The sequence below is a fragment of the Bufo bufo genome, chromosome 5, assembly GCF_905171765.1.
Source record: "Bufo bufo chromosome 5, aBufBuf1.1, whole genome shotgun sequence".
NCBI lineage: Eukaryota > Metazoa > Chordata > Amphibia > Anura > Bufonidae > Bufo > Bufo bufo.
Genome location: NC_053393.1, coordinates 204,488,871 through 204,508,093, shown reverse-complemented (window position 1 = coordinate 204,508,093; position 19,223 = coordinate 204,488,871). Strand labels below are relative to the sequence as shown.

Sequence of the window (19,223 nt, the reverse complement as noted above, 5' to 3'; positions counted from 1 at the left end):
AGGTTCCATTTTGGAAATTGGGTACTAGGTTTATCAATCTTTATAAAATAGTCGCCGTCATTAACCCCGTGGCAATTCGCCTAGAGCTACCTCAAACATTGAAAATTCATAATGTATTTCAAAAATTGTTGCTCAAAAAGTAGGTTGCTCATCCAGAACCATTACCGTTACCGCCCCCTCCAATTATTGTTGATGGCAATTTGGAGTTTGAGGTGGCAAGAATTGTTGATTCTTGTTTTGTCCGTCGCTCCCTTCAATATATGGTGCATTGGAGGGGTTACGGTCCGGAAGAAAGTACGTGGGTGCCAGCATCGGAAGTAAACGCCAGCAGAATAATTCAGTCTTTCCACTTTTCTCATCCGGAAATACCTGGTCCTGAGTGTCCGGTGGCTGTTTGTAGAAAGGGGGGTACAGTCATGAGGGTGTCACGACCTATCGCTGACCCTATTGTGCCTGGGGTCAGAAGGTCACAGTGAGTGGCTACTCACTCGGTTTCAAGAGATTGCTCAATGACCTAGTGGTGGGAATGGATTCCGGTCCAGGTTTTCCTTCTTAGGTTTGTGATCCTTTTTGTCCCAGTTAGGAATCTGTAGCTTTTCCTTTCAGCTGTTCTCTGTCAGCCACTCCCAGCTACTATATATTCCCCCTTTCTGCATCCCTTGTTGCCAGATATAGACCTTCTTTCTAGGTCTTTTATTCTGACCTCTAGTGGAGTTGGAGTTGCTGTGTAGGTGTTGGAACTGGAGCTGTTGGATCTCCTGTTCACTCCTGTTGTTGTCTCCCTTTGGGGATTGTTTGTGGTGTTTTTGTCGTTTGTCCTTTCCCTGTTGTTACCCTAGGTGTCAGTGGTGAGGACTAGTGCTCCAACCATCCTATTCACTATCTAGCGCTTATTTCAGGGTAAGCCAGGGACGAGGCACGTGATCGGCATATGGGTTAGCAGCCCGTCTAGGGACGTCAGGACAGCCAGGTTCTAGTGCTAGGTGAGTTATGGGTCACTACTCCTCCCTCTCCCTAGTGAAAGGATACTCTCCATCCCTCCCCTCTGCGCCACATGTCTGTTACCTGCCATATCAGATGTGATACAGGGACTCACTTTCCTCGTATTTCTCTATCTGCTGTTGTTACCAGACTTTGACCTGCCCACAGGAATACAGGTGAATCCTCCAGTGGGCCCCTGAATAAGGACGGCCACAAGCGTACCACCCACTGCACAAGTAGCACATAACACAGTAGACTTACTGCACTACCTATAGATAAGCAGTGTACAGCACCTCAACCAGTCTAAGTTTATATAAAAAACTGCTTACATTATTTAAGAAACTACCCAGTTTATTACTATAGATGTGATCAGGTGGCAGAGAAGTCTTATAGGTACATGGGCAAGTCAGCCAGTATCCTCTTTTCCCGGTGACCCACCTTCTCAAAGTTGCTGCGGGAACCCCCAAAATCAATCATCTTGTAGCGCCTTGCTGCTGTCTGCAGCTGTGTGAGATAAACATTTACAAGATAAACAGTTACAACTCAGTTGTTTGCTGGGCTGACATTAATCTGAAAAGGGGTTTTCTTCATGAGACATCCTTTTGACATTAAATTTTTCATTGAAATTCCACGGATTTTTGTATTTGGGCAGAGAAAAGAAATTGTATGCAATGCACGCAAATCCTTTTTACCCTCCCATGTCATCTATTTACACAGCCCATAGTTTAAAAGGGCTATCCAATACTATAGCAAACCACACAGAGTGGCCGGCCCATGCTGGTGGTCATAGTTACTTGGTCCCCACCTCTGGGTTCAATCGCTATTGATTTATCAACAGGATGTTAATATCAGCACAGCAGGGAGATAAAGAGCCAGCCGTGGAGTGATACAAACCCAGCGGCGGGAACCAGGTAAGTATGATCACAGCAGGTCAGCCACTCTGTAAGGTCTGCTGAAGTGTTGGATAACCCCTTTAACTTACTAATAGATTTGAAAACACATGGTTATATTGAGAAACACAGATATGTTTACCTCATGTCTACTGTAGGGTAAGCCAAGGACGAGGCACGTGATCGGCATATGGGTTAGCAGCCCATCTAGGGACGTCAGGGCAGCCAGGGTCCAGTGCTAGGTAAGTTAGGGGTCACTACTCCTCCCTCTCCCTAGTGAAAGGATACTCTCCTTCCCTCCCCTCTGCACCACACGTCTGTTACCTGCCATATCAGATGTGATACAGGGACTCACTTTCCTCGTATTTCTCTATCTGCTGTCATTACCAGACTTGGACTGGCCCACAGGGGTACAGGTGAATCCCCCAGTGGGCCCCTGAATAAGGACGGCCACAAGCGTACCACCCACTGCACAAGTAGCACATAACACAGTAGACTTACTGCACTACCTATGGATAATTAGTGTACAGCAAAGTTGCTGCGGGAACCCCCATAATCAATCATCTTGTAGCGCCTTGCTGCTGACTGCAGCTGTGTGAGATAAACATTTACAAGATAAACATTTACAACTGTCAATCAGTTGTTTGCTGGGCTGACATCAATCTGAAAAGGGGTTTTCTTCATGAGACATCCTTTTGACATTACATTTCATTGAAATTCCACAGATTTTTGTATTTGGGCAGAGAAAAGAAATTGTATGCAATGCACCCAAATCCATTTTACCCTCCATGTCATCTATTTACACAGCCCATAGTTTAAAAGGGCTATCCAATACTATAGCAGACCACACAGAGTGGCCGGCCCATGCTGGTGGTCATAGTTACTTGGTCCCCACCTCTGGGTTCAATCGCTATTGATTTATCAACAGGATGTTCAACCAGGTAAGTATGATCACCACAGCAGGTCAGCCACTCTGTAAGGTCTGCTAAAGTGTTGGATAAGGGTACTTTCACACTAGCGTTAGTGTGATCCGGCAGGCAGTTCCGTTGTTGGAGCTGCCTGCCGGATCCGCCAATCAGTGTGACAACTGACAGCATTTGTAGACTGACAACTGACAGCAGTGTGACAACTGACATGATGCGGTATTATGTCCGGCCAAAACGCCTGACAATGACTGAATGGAAGGCATACTGATGCAAACTGAACGGATTTCTATCCATTCAGAATGCATTGGGATATGCCTGATCAGTTCTTTTCCGGCATAGAGCCCTTTTGACGGAACTCTATGCCGGAAAAGAATAACGCTAGTGTGAAAGTACCCTAACCTCTTTAACTTACTAATAGATATGAAAACACATGGTTATATTGAGAAACACAGATATGTTTACCTCATGCCTACTGTAGGTCTCATTCAGAAATCCAGAATATCTCTTCCTCAGATACTTCCCCAGCTCATAGTGTTGCTCAATGCCGAGCTATTAATTCAGAGAAAAAAGTACTGATAAAAAAGTTGGTAGAATTCATATTTACATTATCACAATTTTATGATGTATGTATAGTGTTGGAAAACCAAGTTGTATAGGAAAGGTCACAGACTGACATTTTTGTGGAGTCCATTTCCATTGCTTCCCACTGTGTTCATGAAGAGAGACAATTACAGTACATAAACATGGTTGGTCCACATAGTTATTATGGCTTTTGTTTTCATTTTTGGCTATTTGTTTCCATTGCCCTTCCAAAAATATAATAAAAATCAAATGATGCCAGTAAAAACTGTGACTTGCCCACAAAAACCAAACCCTATTACATTAATGTTGAGGGAAAATGAAAAGTTATGGCTGATGGAATGTGGGGACGCGAAAGACTAAAATAACTCATTGCATCCTAAAGGCATAAAAAAGTCTGCGTTTTTCAAGGGCTTGTCAGACTAAAACATAAAGTTAAGCCAAGGAAGGACCTCCTAACCATCCGTAGCTCAAACTGTGATGTCACACAGCGCTCCGTGTGAGCGCGAGCGAGCATACTTTTCAATTAGAGCTGTGCCACCGGCCGGGGCAAGCTCAATAAAAGTGATAGGGTTTAGCCTCCCGAATCCCCTTCATGCTGATGTAAGAGCGAGAGAAAAGACACCAGTATACAGTCGAACAAACAAGAATTCAGGAACGGGTAATTACCAATCTGAAGTTGTATAGCTATTGTGTATTGTGTTTTTAGGGCACTGACATATAGTGAAGGTGAACAGGGAATGCATCGCGCAGTACCATAGTACAGAATACACGTGTCACTTGTGAATAGCAACGGTGCCGATACTGCTGCGGTACCGCAGCATCAGTAATCAGGAGGTGTAAGCGCCAGTGTAATTGGGATAAATAAGGATTACGGATTATGGTTCATGCTCTAATTAGGAAGCCCCCATGCTGACACAAGGCGCCGGAGAGTCTGCTGTCCCCTGTCCCGAGTGTGACCAGCAAATGGGCCCATCCTCGTTAGCATCTCTGTGCTAACTACCCCCCGGGGGAGAAGGCTGCTGTTTTCCCAGGTTTGAGGCAGACATCTCGGCCTATATGCAGCCTTAAACCAATTCATCAATGGCTGCTGGCCTGGCAACACAAATACATAACTACATAATGTGTGTATATATATATATATATATATATATGTGTGAATCACACCAGAACATGTTACACCACAACACATAACCATACAACATATATTATCACAGCAAACATTATAATAACTTGGAATAAGGTCTTTATTCCTGACACCCTTTAAAGACACCGATTTGTTTTTTTTCTAAAACTCTTGCATTTTTTCCATCAACATAGCCATCTGAGGGCTTGTTTTTTGTAGGATAAGTTGTATTTTTCAATGGCACCACTTGGGGCATCTTTTATTAATTTATGGGTGGGATGGAAAAAAAGCTATTTTGTTAATATTTTGTGTGTTTTACATTTTGCACTGTTCGCCACTCAGCATAAATAATGTAGGTCAATAGTATATTCTGTAGGTCAGTTCAATTATGGTGATACCAATCTTGTTCTTGTCAGCCTAATAATGACGAGGCCTTCATTAGGCCCATCTCTGCCATAACAATCAATTGGCATTGCGAAATTACATTGCAGGGTGCTGATGAAGGTTACTGTGCCTTTGTTAGGGTACTTTCACACTTGCGCCAGAGTATTCTGGCAATCTGGACACAAACAGATGCTTTTGTGAGACGGATCCGTCTCACAAATGCATTGCAATACCGGATCCGTCTTTCCGGTTGTCATCTGGAAAAACGGATCCTATATTTATTTATTTTTCACAGATTTAATGGTCTGCGCATGCATGGACAGAACAGATCCATTTTGACGGAACACTTGGGGCCGGATCCGTCATTAATGCATTTAATGGCATTCCAGCAAGTGTTCAGGATTTTTGGCCGGAGAGAAAATTGCAGCATGCTGCAATATTTTCTCCGGCCAAAAAACATATGAGGGACTGAACTGATGCATCCTGATGCATACTGAACGGAATGCTCTCCATTCAGAATGCATTACGATAAAACAGTTTTTTTCCAGTATTGAGCCCCTAGGACGGAACTCAATACCGGAAAACAAAAACGCTAGTGTGAAAGTACCCTTAGACCCTTTAGATGCTTCAGTTGTTTTTGACCACAGCATCTTAAGGGTTAGGCTCCATTCACACATCAGTATATTTTCTTTCCAGATTTACGTTCCGTTTTTTTGTGGATCTGTTTTCCGCAAAAACTTTCAGTTTTTTTACAAAAGTGCATCCGCATCTTTTCCGTGTTTCCGCAAAAATAAGAAAAAGAAGGTGGAAAAGATGTTGCTAGGGTACCAAAAAAAAAAAAAGATGTTTAAAACAGAGGACATGTGCTAGTACAGGCGCCATTTTATTGTGCTTTTGGTGTCGTTCAGAGCTGTGTAAGAAACCTCTGCTTGGCTGGCATAGTTTTCTACCAATTTGTCAGCGAGCATCATGGCAAACGACATGGATAACGTTCTATTTCACTGGATTCTCTCTCGGCGATTCAGACGGCAGTCATCTATGCTGGATGAAGAAAGCGGGGAGGAAGAGGAGACGGCAGTGGGTTCATCCCATTGTTGCTCAGGGCCTTCAGAAAGGACAATTTCACAAGTTATACAACGATCTGCGACGTGACCCTATAAAGTTCAAAAGCTATTGCCGGATGTCCATGGAAGCATTCGATCATCTGCTGGTCTCTCTACATCCTGACCTTAATTTCCTGGACACCAGTATGAGGCGCTGCATATCTGCTGAACAACGGTTGATTGTCACCTTGAGGTAAGTGAATGTGCAATTTTTAGATACTATATATTGAATATAAATATATTAAACTGAAAGTTAGAATTTATTTTTCTTTCTTTTATTTTTTTTTTCAGATTCCTTGCTACTGGAAATTAATTCGCTTCGTTGCATTTTGAGTTTCTGCTTGGAATCTTTACAGTTATATGGCAGCATCTCAGAGAAGCGTTGATGCCCACCCCCAAGGTGGAAGATGGGCTACGTATCGCCGAGGGATTTTACCAATCTGCGCAGTTTTCTAACTTTATTGGGGCACTGGACGGTAAGCATATCCGTGTGAAGAAGCCGCCACACTCAGGGTTCCGGTACTTCAATTACAAACAATATTTTTCTGTAGTGCTGATGGCCCTTGTTGACAGTAACTACAGGTTTGTAATTGTGGATATCGGGGCCTATGGGAGCACTTCAGACAGCCGCATCTTTAGTACTTCCAGAATGGGTCAACGACTTCAGACAAACCAGCTTGCCCTGCCAGAGCCCAGTAGACTTCCCGGATCTGCAGGTCCAGCGACTCCATTTGTGATCGTGGCAGACGAAGGATTCGTATTGTCACCCCACCTGATGCGGCCCTTCCTTAGACGCGATCTGGATGACAGGAAGCGCATCTTCAACTATCGATTAACTCGCGCCCGTCAGTATGTGGAGTGCGCTTTCGGAATACTGTCCACTAAGTGGAGAGTATTCATGTCATCCATACAGATGAATCCGGACAATGCCACCCTGGTGATACAGGCTTGTGTACTGCTACGCAACTTCACCAGGATCCACAATGCCTCCACGGATGCAGATTTGGGCCTAAATATGACATCTTCAGTCAGTTTTGACCTGAGCCAGCCTGGACGCTCTGAAACAGCTGGACTAGCTGTTCGGGAACTCTATGCTGACTACTTCTGCAGTTCTGAGGGGGCATTGTCATGGCAGTTGGATGCCATCCGTGGAAGACGCTGATTTCAGCTGGAATCTGGTTGCAATTTTTTTTTTTTTGTTTAATTCCTTAGTTTAGTTAGATCCCCTGTTGTTAGTTTAGATTAGGAACTCATAACATAATGAGGACCCTTGACGTGGGTTTTGCGGGCTGAGGTATTTTGCCAAATCCTAATATTTTTTTTTAATTTGGTGTAAATACCTTCTAATACCTCATTTCTAATTCCGTCTATTAAAAATGTTTTTTGAATTTTTAGATTTGTCTATATCCTCACAGCTAAACACAAACATGTCCCATTTTTATTAATAAAATGGTATATGTATGCGTTCAGCTTTGAACAAGGACAACAACAGACGTAATCAGGCCCACAATTCACAAGGAAAATACTTCTATGCAGAAAAGGTAAGTATATTACATCATATTTTCATCCAGGCAGACACTGCGATGTGAGAATCGGAGCATTTCTGTCACGGCCATGGCTATGACCGTGACTCCTGAACCGCATGCGGTTGTCAGCGGTTCTCTTTGGTGTTCAATCACAGGTGAGGGCTGTGGTATTTGCCTCACCTGTGGTTGCCGCTGGCAACAGTGTGTATGGGCAGCGTAGCAGTCGGAGCTGTGCCATTGCAGCTTGCTACGTTGTGCATGCGGTTTTGTGTGATGTGTGTATGTGTGCACTTGTTGTTAGTTATTGTGTGCACTTTCCCTTTATGTATGTTTGTTTTCCCTTCTGTGTTACTGGAAGGGTTAACTTCCTTCCCAGTGTGTGTGTGATGTCACTGGGTGTGTCCAATCCTTGGGTGTGGCCACTTGGGCCTATAAAGACCCTCTCTCTTGCAGAGCTCAGTAGGTTGCTTCAGCATGCTTGCTGATAGCAGCCTCCTGTGTTTGTCATCCGCCAGTGAGAGCCACCACTGTGGTCATAGTTTAAGTTTAAGTTTGAGTTTACAGTTCATAGTTTGAGGTTTAAGTTAAAGTTTTATGTATGCCTATGTCTTTATGTGTGTGTTGTAGCAAGTTTGTCTGTTGGGATTTTCATATGTGTTTGTGCAGCATAACGGTTCTGGATCCCTGTCTGTTTAGGGATCCAGTCAGCAGGGCTGTGGCAGGTTGGTGAATGTCTGTTCACCTGCCATTTCCGTATTGCTGTTTTTGTCCCCCTTTTCCCAACAGCTTGGCCATTGAGGCTCCTGCTCCTCCGTGTCAAGGAGGAGTAGGTTGCCTTACCCAGCTCCTAGCTCAGGGATCTGCGGAGGGTAAGATAGGGCTCCGAGGTTCCGGCGCATGGGCCCTCCTACCTTAAAGGTCGGCCCATGCAGGTTAGGAGTTAGGGTCAGGGTAGGGACGCTGTAGGAGGTGACCTGCTCCCTGTCCTGTGGCTTCATGGCCGAGTAGCTACTTCAACACCTGGCACCTCACGGCTGAGGGTTTCCCCCATCCTCAGCCGTGACAATTTCATGCTCCGATGCTCTCATTTGCACAGCACATGATCGTGCATGGAAAGGGCTACCGTATTTTGGCTAAACATTGCCACTGACGGGCAGATGCTTCTACCAAGCACTGTGTTTGGTGATGTCAACAGCACTAATATGCGGGCTTCTGCGCTGACCTGGCCCGTAAAAGGCTAGGGCTGTGCGAGAGCCAGCCCATTAGAGCTATTGACACTGTTCTGCCCATTTTGTGCATAGTAAATGTATGTAATGTGCTGAAAAGATTATACTGCTATGTTATTGTAACGGTCACGTCCACACACACACACAGGGGGAAGGGTAGTGACCACTGCGCTCCACCCTCACCCCTGGCCCTGCCTACTTGCCTCATGAGTCCTGATGACAGGGGACAACTGGACGGCAGTCCCTAACTTAGGATATGTGCAGGGAAGACAGGCAAGACAAAATACGGAACATGAACGGACCGGGTCAGAACCAAGAGAGCTACGCAGTACAACGGATTAAGCAAAGAATGGTCAGGAGAAGCCGGGGTCAAATACCAGGAGAGTAGCAAAGTACAAGAGGAGTCCTAAGAGAGTAGTCAGGTGGGAGCCGAGGTCACAATACCAGGATGGATGCGCAGTACAGGAGGAGCAGGCAGAGGATCGTCAGGGAACAGGATCAGGTAAGTATTCAGTAGTCCAACAAATAGCCAGGAACCTAGAAATTAACAGGCAACCTGTGGCCAGCAGGCTGCCTGTATTTATAGTGGGGAGTGAGGGTCATGTGACGTGGCCAGCGTCACATGACCGACAGGCCAACAAGTCGAGCACCGAGTGATCAGCTCGGCGCTCAAGGCAGACTAGGAGCAGGGAGCCACCCAGCCAGCAAAGCCGCCCTGGGAATGAGGTCAAGCACAAATCCTCATTCCCAAAGCTAAGCAACAGGTCTGCGGGAAATGGGGGACCGAGTGCACCTTCGGAACCCCGTGACAATACCCCCCCTTTTACGAGGGGCCACCGGACCCAAGACTTCAGGCGATGGCTTTTCAGGGTGTTCCAAATGAAATTTACAAACAAGTATAGGAGCATGAACCTCCCTAGCAGGTACCCAAGATCTCTCTTCAGGTCCATACCCCTTCCAGTGAATCAGGTACTGCAAGGCATTACGCACCTTCCTGACATCCACTATTTTAGACACCACATACTCGACAGCATCATTAACAAGAACCGGCGGAGGCGAGGCTTTTGATGGTACTACTGGTTCAAAATATTTTTTAAGCAGAGATTTATGGAACACATTATGAATGTGGAATGACTCGGGCAGCTCCAACCTAAAAGATACCGGGTTAATCACTTCCGTGATCTTATATGGTCCAATAAAACAAGGAGCAAATTTTTTAGAAGTTACCTTGAGAGATAGATTCTTGGAGGACAACCATACTTTATCCCCAACCTGAAAGTTCACCCCCCTTGAATGTCTCCTATCGGCCTTGAGTTTTTGAGAACTTTGAGCCTTTTCTAGGTTCGATTGAACCCGGGCCCAAACTGTGCACAGTTCGGAGGAGAGTTTATCCGCTTCAGGGTTAGAGGAGGAGACGGACGACCCAGAATGAAAACGGGGATGAAAACCATGGTTACAAAAGAAAGGGGAGACCCCAGCAGAAGAATTGACACGGTTATTCAAAGCAAATTCAGCCAACGGAAGGAATTTGACCCATAATTACTGGTCATCAGCAACATACAACCTCAAGAATTGTTCCACAGACTGATTAAGGCGTTAAGTCTGCCCATTACTCTCAGGATGGTAGGCGGAAGAAAAAGACAATGAAATTTTACATCTTTGACAGAAGGCCCTCCAGAATTTGGACACAAACTGCACACCCCTGTCAGAAACAATGTTTTCCGGGATGCCATGTAAACGAACAATCTCTCTCACAAAAATAGACGCCAGGGTTTTAGCATTCGGAAGTTTAGACAGGAGAATGAAATGAAATATCTTGCTAAACCTATCGACCACTACCCAAACTACAGTCTTATCCTCCGCCAGCGGTAGGTCAGTTATAAAGTCCATCGAGATATGGGACCAGGGTCTACTGGGAATGGGTAGGGGTCGTAGGTTACCAGCAGGGCGAGTCCTAGGTGTCTTAGACCTGGCACAAACCTCACAGGCTGACACGTAGGACTTGACATCCCTGATCAGAGTGGGCCACCAATAGGATCTAGAAACCAGATCCTTAGTGCCCTCAACACCCGGATGTCCACAAAAGGCAGAATCGTGACACTCCCCCAACAGCTGGAGACGAAATTGTACGGGAACAAACAACTTATCTGTTGGGGTGGATGCCGGTGCCAGATGTTGTTCAGCCTTAATGCGAGCCAAGATATCCTGGGTTAGAGCTGCTAAGAAGATGTTTGCTGGTAGGATGGATTCAGGCGGCGTCTCAGTGGGTTGAAAGGCATGGAAGCTCCGGGATAATGCGTCTGCTTTCACATTTTTACTTCCCGGCCTGAACGTAATGGAGAAATCAAAACGGGTAAAAAACAGAGCCCATCGGGCTTGTCGGGGATTCAACCTCTTAGCCGACTCGAGAAACATTAGGTTTTTATGATCAGTGACAACAGTTACTCGATGCCTTGCCCCCTCCAAAAAATGCCTCCACTCCTCAAATGCCCATTTAATAGCCAGCAGCTCCCTATTCCCAATGTCGTAGTTTCTCTCCGTGGGAGAGAATTTCCTGGAGAAGAAGGCACACGGTCTCAGGTTAGTGAGGCTAGCAGGACGCTGTGAAAGAACTGCTCCTGCGCCGTCCTCGGACGCATCTACCTCCACAATAAAGGGTCTCTCCTGATCAGGCTGGATCAGAATGGGAGTGCTACTAAATGCCTTTTTTAATGTTTCAAATGAAGAAATGGCCTTGGTAGACCAATTCTCCAAATCTGCCCCTTTCTTAGTAAGGTCGGTCAATGCTTAGCAATTACAGAAAAATTCATGATAAATTTACGATAGTAATTAGCGAAACCCAAAAACCGTTGTAAAGCCTTTAAGAATGAAGGCCTTACCCATTCCTTAATTGCTAAAACCTTACCAGGATCCATCTTAAAGGCGTGAGGAGTCAAAACATGCCCTAGAAACAGTATCTCCTGTACACCAAAGACACATTTCTCTTGCTTAGCGGATAGCTGGTTCTCCCTCAACACCTCTAATACTTGTTTGACATGAGACACATGAGATTCGAAATCAGGAGAGAATATCAAAATGTCGTCAAGATAGACAATAATAAATTTACCTAAAAACTCTCTAAGAATATTGTTCATTAAGTTTTGGAACACAGCTGGGGCATTGCTGAGTCCAAAAGGCATCACCTGATATTCAAAGTGTCCTATCGGAGTATTGAACGCTGTCTTCCATTCGTCTCCCTCCTTGATTCGGATTAGATTGTATGCCCCTTTCAGGTCAATCTTGGAAAACCAGGTTGCCCCCAGAACCTGGTTAAATAAATCCGGAATCAATGGGAGAGAGTATTTTGGACAGTGATCTTATTTAGTCTCCGGTAATCAATACAAGGCCTAAGACCACCATCCCTCTTTTTAACAAAGAAAAACCCTGCTCCCATAGGAGAGACTGAAGGTCTAATATGCCCATTAGCAAGGCTCTCCTTAATATAATCTTCCATAGCTTTGCGTTCGGGCCCTGAAAGATTATAAATTCGCCCTTTAGGAAATTCGGCACCCTCTATTAGCTCTATGGTGCAATCATAAGGTCTATGGGGCGGTAGAACCTCTGGAATAGGGGATGAGAATACATCAGAATATTCTTTAATAACTGAAGTTAATGTATTAGACCTTACTGAAACCCCAGCCTGGACCACGGACAAGCATGAGTCACACTTAGGTCCCCATTTCACCAACTCTCCTTTGAACCAATCAATTGTGGGGTTATGTAAACGGAGCCAAGGCAACCCTAGTACCACCTCAACCGGTAGGTTCTCCAAGACAAAAAGAGAACATCTCTCAGAGTGGCACACACCCACGGTCAGAGAAATTTCAGAGGTAATGAATGGTTGCTACACCCCTGTCTAATGGGCTTTGAAAAAATATTTTATAAAAAAATCCACAAACAGCCAACTGTCCCACAAGAATCAATATAAGGAAAAACAAGAAAAAGAGGAGGAGCCAACAAACGGCTTCAGACACATTGACTTAAAGCCGAAATCAAAATATAACCCTCTACAAGAATATTCCTTGGCCTTGAATAGTTTTATGAACCAGGTGACAAGGGACATAAGAAAAATGTATTATCCAAAAAACCCTCAATATATGTGTAATATCTCGGAGGAAGAAAAGAAGGCCATCTCCACTATGCAAAAAAACCATAACATTATTATACGTCCAGCGGATAAAGGGGGAGGTATAATCCTAATGAATACCGAGGACTACAAGGGAGAAGCAGATAACATCCTGAGTGACACAAGAACATATAAAAAATAAAAAAATGATCCAACTGAGATTTTTAAAAAACAACTTAAAGGGTTGGTTCAAAAAGGGAGAGACACAGGGATTTTAAATAAAAAAGAAGCGACTTTTATTAACAATGACCATCCAAAAATTGCTGTGTTATACCACAACCCTAAAATCCATAAAAATACAGAAAAACCACCAGGGAGACCGATAGTGTCCGGTATAGATTGTCTCACTAGTTCATTGTCCAGATACATAGATCAACAACTACAGCCATATGTACAGGTACTCCCAACTTACCTCAAGGACACCCAACACACTTTGCAAATTTTAAATAATATAGAATGGAAAAACAACTATATAATTGGTACACTGGACATTAAATCTCTGTACACCGTGATAGAGAATAAAAAAGGAGTAGACACTGTCCAACATTTCCTAAAAACAACAGGGGAAATGCATGAAGCACAAATACATTTCCTGGGAGAATGTATTACATTTATTTTAACAAAAAATTATTTTCTGTATAATGAAAACTTTTGCCTCCAGACGTGGGGGACCGCGATGGGGACGAGATTCGCACCGGGGTTTGCAAACCTGTACGTTGGGTGGTGGGAGGAGTTATCTATCCAACCGGGTGGCGACCCCCGTGCGGGTCTCGTCCTCTGGCGGTGTTTTATAGATGATATTATTTTTATATGGGATGGGGGGGAAACAAAGCTGCTGGAATTTTTAAATGATATTAATAAAAATGATTTTTATCTAGAATTCAGTTCAACATACAGCAGAAAAGAAGTCAATTTTTTAGATTTATCTATTTATGTAGAAGGGGACAAATTACTTACCAAAACCTATAGCAAGCCAACAGATGGGAACAGTTTTATCTCTATGAACAGCTGCCACCTCCCGAAATGGCTGGAAAATATCCCGCGTAGTCAATTTATGAGACTCAAGCACAAATCAAGCACAAATCCTCATTCCCAAAGCTAAGCAACAGGTCTGCGGGAAATGGGGGACCGAATGCACCTTCGGAACCCCGTGACAGTTATGCTTGATGTTGCTGCCATCTAGTGGTCAAAGTTAGTTACTTCTTTGCCAGAACTTTACAGGAAGTGTATTTTTCCTAGAGTCAGAGGCAGTAAACTTTAATCTGGAACTGTATTTCCTCCATTTCATGACTGCTCCTGGATCTAGCAGGCTGCATGCAGAGGAGCTCTTGATCTATTCCTGGACTTATGATGGAATTGTATGTGAGTACTCTCACTGATTGAGTCAGGCTGCTGTATTATGTTTAATGTATTGACACATATGTTTTGTTTATGTTTATGTTGTAGTTTTACAAAGTTATTCAGAAAAAAGAATACATATAGATCTGATGTCTCATGTTTCTTGACTTCTGAATTATTGTTAAGCTGTCTGACTAGTGATATACAACAGTCAATAACGCGATGCAGAACAGTGAAAAGACACCCACGTGGCGCCATTACTGCAGCATGAGTCTAAGATCAGGAGCAAAGTACCAGGCTGATGACTCTCTACCACCGACACAGCAAGGCAGGGAGAACATTCCCAGTGCCCAGCAAGACGATGCACGGTCAAATGTGTCCAGATCTTCACGGGCTAGCAAGATGCCCTCAGCAAGTTCCTCAGCACATAGAGCTCTTGCCAAAGCAGAAGCTGCCCGCATCCAGCTACAGTACGCAGAAAAAGAAGCCATTATGATGCAGGAGTTAGCAGCAAAGAAAGCTGCCCTAGTACAAGAGAGAAGCTAGGGAAGCTGCCCTAGCACAAGAGACAGCAGCTAGGGAAGTTGCCCTAGCACAAGAGAGAGCAGCTAGGGAAGCTGCCATAGCACAAGAGACAGCAGCTATTGAGGCTGCCATAGGACAAGAGACAGCAGCTAGGGAAGCTGCCATAGCACAAGTAGAAGCAGAATTAGAATCAAAATTGCTCTTTCTGCAGCGACAGACTGCAGCTGAAGTTGCTGAAGCAAAGGCCGCTGCCTACATAGGAACAAGTCGGTCAGGAAGTGAAAAATCATATAAAAACTCAGAGGTTCCAGAAAAACCTCTATTCGCTGCAGATCGTACAAGTGAGTACATCCAGAACCTTACTGATGCGCATACAAAGGAACAGTCTCTTAAACCTGAAGCAAAGGAATTCAGGCCCAGATCAACATACCCCCTGAGCAGGCCCAATCAACCACATGAGGTCAGCGGCTGCCAGCAAACCAAGAATGAAGCACCAAAAACCCCTAAGAACAAAAAACAAGTGTTCCCATCACCTCAACCTATAGATTACATGCGCGAACAACAATGTGCAGTGGATGTCACCAAATATCTCATCCGCAAAGAAATGGTTAGCTCAGGATTTCTCCAATTTGATGACTGTCCTGAAAACTATTGGGCATGGAAATCTTCCTTTCTGAATGCCACTGAAGGTCTGAACTTATCACCAGCAGAAATGCTTAACTTAATGATAAAATGGCTTGGCACCGAGGCAGCAGAGCATGCTAAGAGGATGAGAAGAGCAAACCTGTTCAACCCTGTAGCAGGACTCAACATGACCTGGAAAAGACTAGAAGAAACATATGGATCCCCAGAGGTAATAGAAGGAGCACTGTTGAAAAAACTTGAAGTCTTTCCCAAGGTGGGCTACAGAGACAATCTGCGGCTACAAGAACTAAATGATCTTCTACTAGAGATAGAATATGCCAGAGGCTGGCTACTTGTCAGGACTTTCATATCTAGATACAGCTAGAGGCACTAATCCCATAGGAGAGCAACTACCCTCAAATCTGCAAGACAAGTAGATGTCTGTGGGAGGTAAATTCAAAGAAGATTATGGAGTCGCTTTTCCCCCTTTCTCTGTTTTCTAGGGTTGTCCTACTGCAAGCGAAAATCCGACGTGATCCCAGTTTCGCCTTCACCACCAGTGGCAATCAATCACACAGACCTGAGAGACCTCACAGACCTCACGGTAGGACCTCTGTATCCACAGCTGTACCTTCAGAAGTCACTGACTACCAAAGCACCCATAAGGTACACACCATAGAAAACCCTGATAGACATTGCCCAATACACAAAAAACACATTCACTAAAGAAATGCAAAGGCTTTATGAGCAAACCCATTGCAGAATGGATGTCCTTCCTTAAACAAAATTATCACATTGCCAAAGACTGCAAAATACCAGTAGAATGTACAGAATGTGGCAGTGAGAGACATATTGCAGCTTTGCACCCTGGCCCTGCTCCTACCCCACTAGAGACTGTACAACCCAGGAAAGATCAGGGCAGGGAGCAACAAGAGACCCCACTCTCCTCTGTAATGTCTAATTGCAATGAAGTATGTTGACAAGGCAAGAGTGCACGATCATGCTCTAAAATCTGTTTAGTGACTGTGTATCCCACTGGCAAGAAAGAAAGGGCAGTGAAAATGTATGCAGTGCTAGATGAACAGAGCAACAGATCTTTGCAAAGTCAGATTTCTTTGATATCTTTAACCTTAAGGCAAGTGCAGTTCCATACACTCTAAGGACATGTGCGGGGACAATTGAAACTACAGGGAGAAGAGCTACTGACTTTACTATTGAATCCTTCAAGTGCAGTTCCCACTTCCTACCCTAATAGAGTGTGGCATGAGACGACAAAAATGAGATTCCCTCTCCAGAAGTAGCCCATCACCACCCTCACCTCCGCTCAATTGCTCACCTTATCCCAGCTGTTGAGCTAGATGTTTCTATCCTTCTACTTCTTGGGAGAGACATCCTTCAGGTACACAAGGTGCGCCAGCAAATCAATGGACCTTATAATTCCCCCTATACACAGAGACTTGACCTGGGGTGGGTCATTGTAGGAGAAGTTTGCCTGGGGACAGTGCACCAGCCTGATCAACACTTTGAAGACGTCTGTGTTAACAAATGGACGCACATGCCTTCTCAGTTCCTGTCGCAACAAAGCTTTGTTGTCAAGGAAAGCTTTGACAGGTCAACACAACACTGTGACTCTTCTACACTATATGGTAAAGAAGAAGTCAATACCAACATTGAGACAGACAATCTAGGGATAACAGTGTTCCAGAAAACTAAAGATGATGATAAACAGGCCCTCTCTATAGAGGATCAAATCTTTTTGCAGATTATGGATAGAGAGGCTTACCAAGATGACAATCACAGTTGGGTGGCCCTTCTCCCCTTTCGCACACCCAGACGTGTTTTGCTTAGTAACAGGGAGCAAGCCATGAAGCGTTTGCATTCACTTTTAGAAAAACACTGCAGAGAAAGCCAGAAGTGAAAAGAGATTTCACTGAATTCTTTAAAGGGATGCTAGACAATGATCACGCTGAAGTTGCAGGACCACTTGAGACAGACAGGGAACACTGGTATCTACCAATGTTTGGTGTTTACCATCCTCACGACCCTAACCAAATCAGAATAGTTTTTGATTCCAGCGCAGAGTATAAAGGAGTCTCTTTAAATTACGTACTGTTGAGTGGGCCTGACATAAACAATACATTGCTAGGCGTCCTAATGCGCTTCAGAAAAGAGCCCGTTGCTTTCACAGCAGATGTGCAACAAATGTTTTTTGCTTTCTTGTCAGGGAAGATCACAGAGACTTTCTACGTTTTCTCTGGTACAAAGACAATGACATAGACAAAGAAATTGTCGAGTACAGAATAAAGGTGCACGTATTTGGCAATAGCCCCTCTCCTGCTGTCGCTATATACTGCATGCAAAAGGCTGCCCAGAAAAATACAGAGTGCTATGGACAAGAAGCCAAACACTTTGTATTGGGACATTTCTATGTAGATGATGGACTCGCTTCTGCTAGCACACCTGAAGATGCAATCTCCATCCTCGGTAAAGCAAAGCAAATGCTGGTAGAATCCAATCTGCGTCTTCATAAAATCGCTTCCAACAGCCAAAAAGTAATGGAAGCCTTCCCTGTAGCAGACAGAGCTAAGGACCTTAAAGATCTTTGCCTAGGTACAGGTACCCTTCCTTTGCAGAAAAGCCTAGGCCTAAGTTGGGATCTAGAAACAGATAGTTTTGCTTTCAGAGTTTCCTCAGAGGAAAAGCCTTTTACACGTAGAGGCATTCTATCCACCGTAAATAGCCGCAATGATCCCCTAGGGTTTGTATCACCTGTGACTATAAGAGGTAAGGTCTTAGTTCGGTCCTCTGGGAAAAGTGAATGGGATGCATTTCTTCCACAGGAGAGACTAAGTGAGTGGGTTCAATGGACAGAATCCTTGCAAGCGTTAGAGCACCTAAAGATAGACAGATGCTATGTGCCCGTATCTCTATCATCAGCTCGCAGGAAAGAACTGTGCATCTTCTCAGACGCATCCACCACAGATATAGGTGCAGTAGCTTACTTAAAAAAATTGATGCAGACAATGTGTCATGTTGGATTTGTCATGGGAAAGTCCAAATTAAGCCCTAAACTAGCCCACACTATTCCTCATTTAGAGTTGTGTGCTGCTGTACTTGCAGTCGAAATGTCTGAGCTAATTACAGATGAACTAGACACTGATTTTGATGCTGTGAAATTCTTCACTGATAGCAAGACTGTCCTAGGGTACATTTACAACACCACTAGGAGGTTCTATCTGTATGTCTCCAACAGAGTGAATAGAATCAGGCAACCTATACACCCAGATCAGTGGTTCTATGTATCTACAGAGCAAAACCCTGCAGATTATGCCACTAGCCCTACTCAAGCAGCATGCCTTCAGAACTCTATATGGTTCTCAGGCCTATCCTTTCTGTACCAACCACACTGTGAGCAGATAGACACTGCTAATGTTTATCCACTCATAGAGCCTGAAGCTGACCCTGAAATCAGATCTGAAATTATAAGCTTCAGCACCAGAGCTTCTGAAGCCACACTTCACTCACATTGTTTTGATAGATTCTCTTGCTGGAAGATATTAGTTAAGACCCTAGCCAGACTCATCCATGTCTAAAACCTTCCGGAGGGAAACCAGCAGCAATCAGGTCAGAAGGTGGGAAAGTTTCCATGAACAAGTCAAACTAGAAGAACTTCTAGTTTGACTTCTTATAATCTCTTCTGTTCAAAACAAACATTTCCAGAAGGAAATTGACTGCATCAAAAAACAAAAGACATTCCCAAAACAAAGCTGTCTTGGGAAGTTTAGCCCCTTTTTAGACAAAAATGGGTTGTTGAGAGTAGGTGGACGTTT

At 44.3% G+C, this 19,223-nt stretch overlaps 1 protein-coding gene across 2 annotated transcripts in view; it reads right to left on the bottom strand.

The window, feature by feature from the left end:
* The window catches only part of LOC121001747 (prostatic acid phosphatase-like), a 211,476-nt gene that overhangs the window by 121,125 nt on the left and 71,128 nt on the right, over nt 1-19,223 (bottom strand). For both annotated transcript variants that reach the window (XM_040432942.1, XM_040432943.1), the window contains exon 3: nt 3,260-3,346. In XM_040432942.1, coding sequence (XP_040288876.1) covers nt 3,260-3,346 — 87 coding nt within the window. The remainder of the gene's footprint in view (nt 1-3,259; nt 3,347-19,223) is intronic.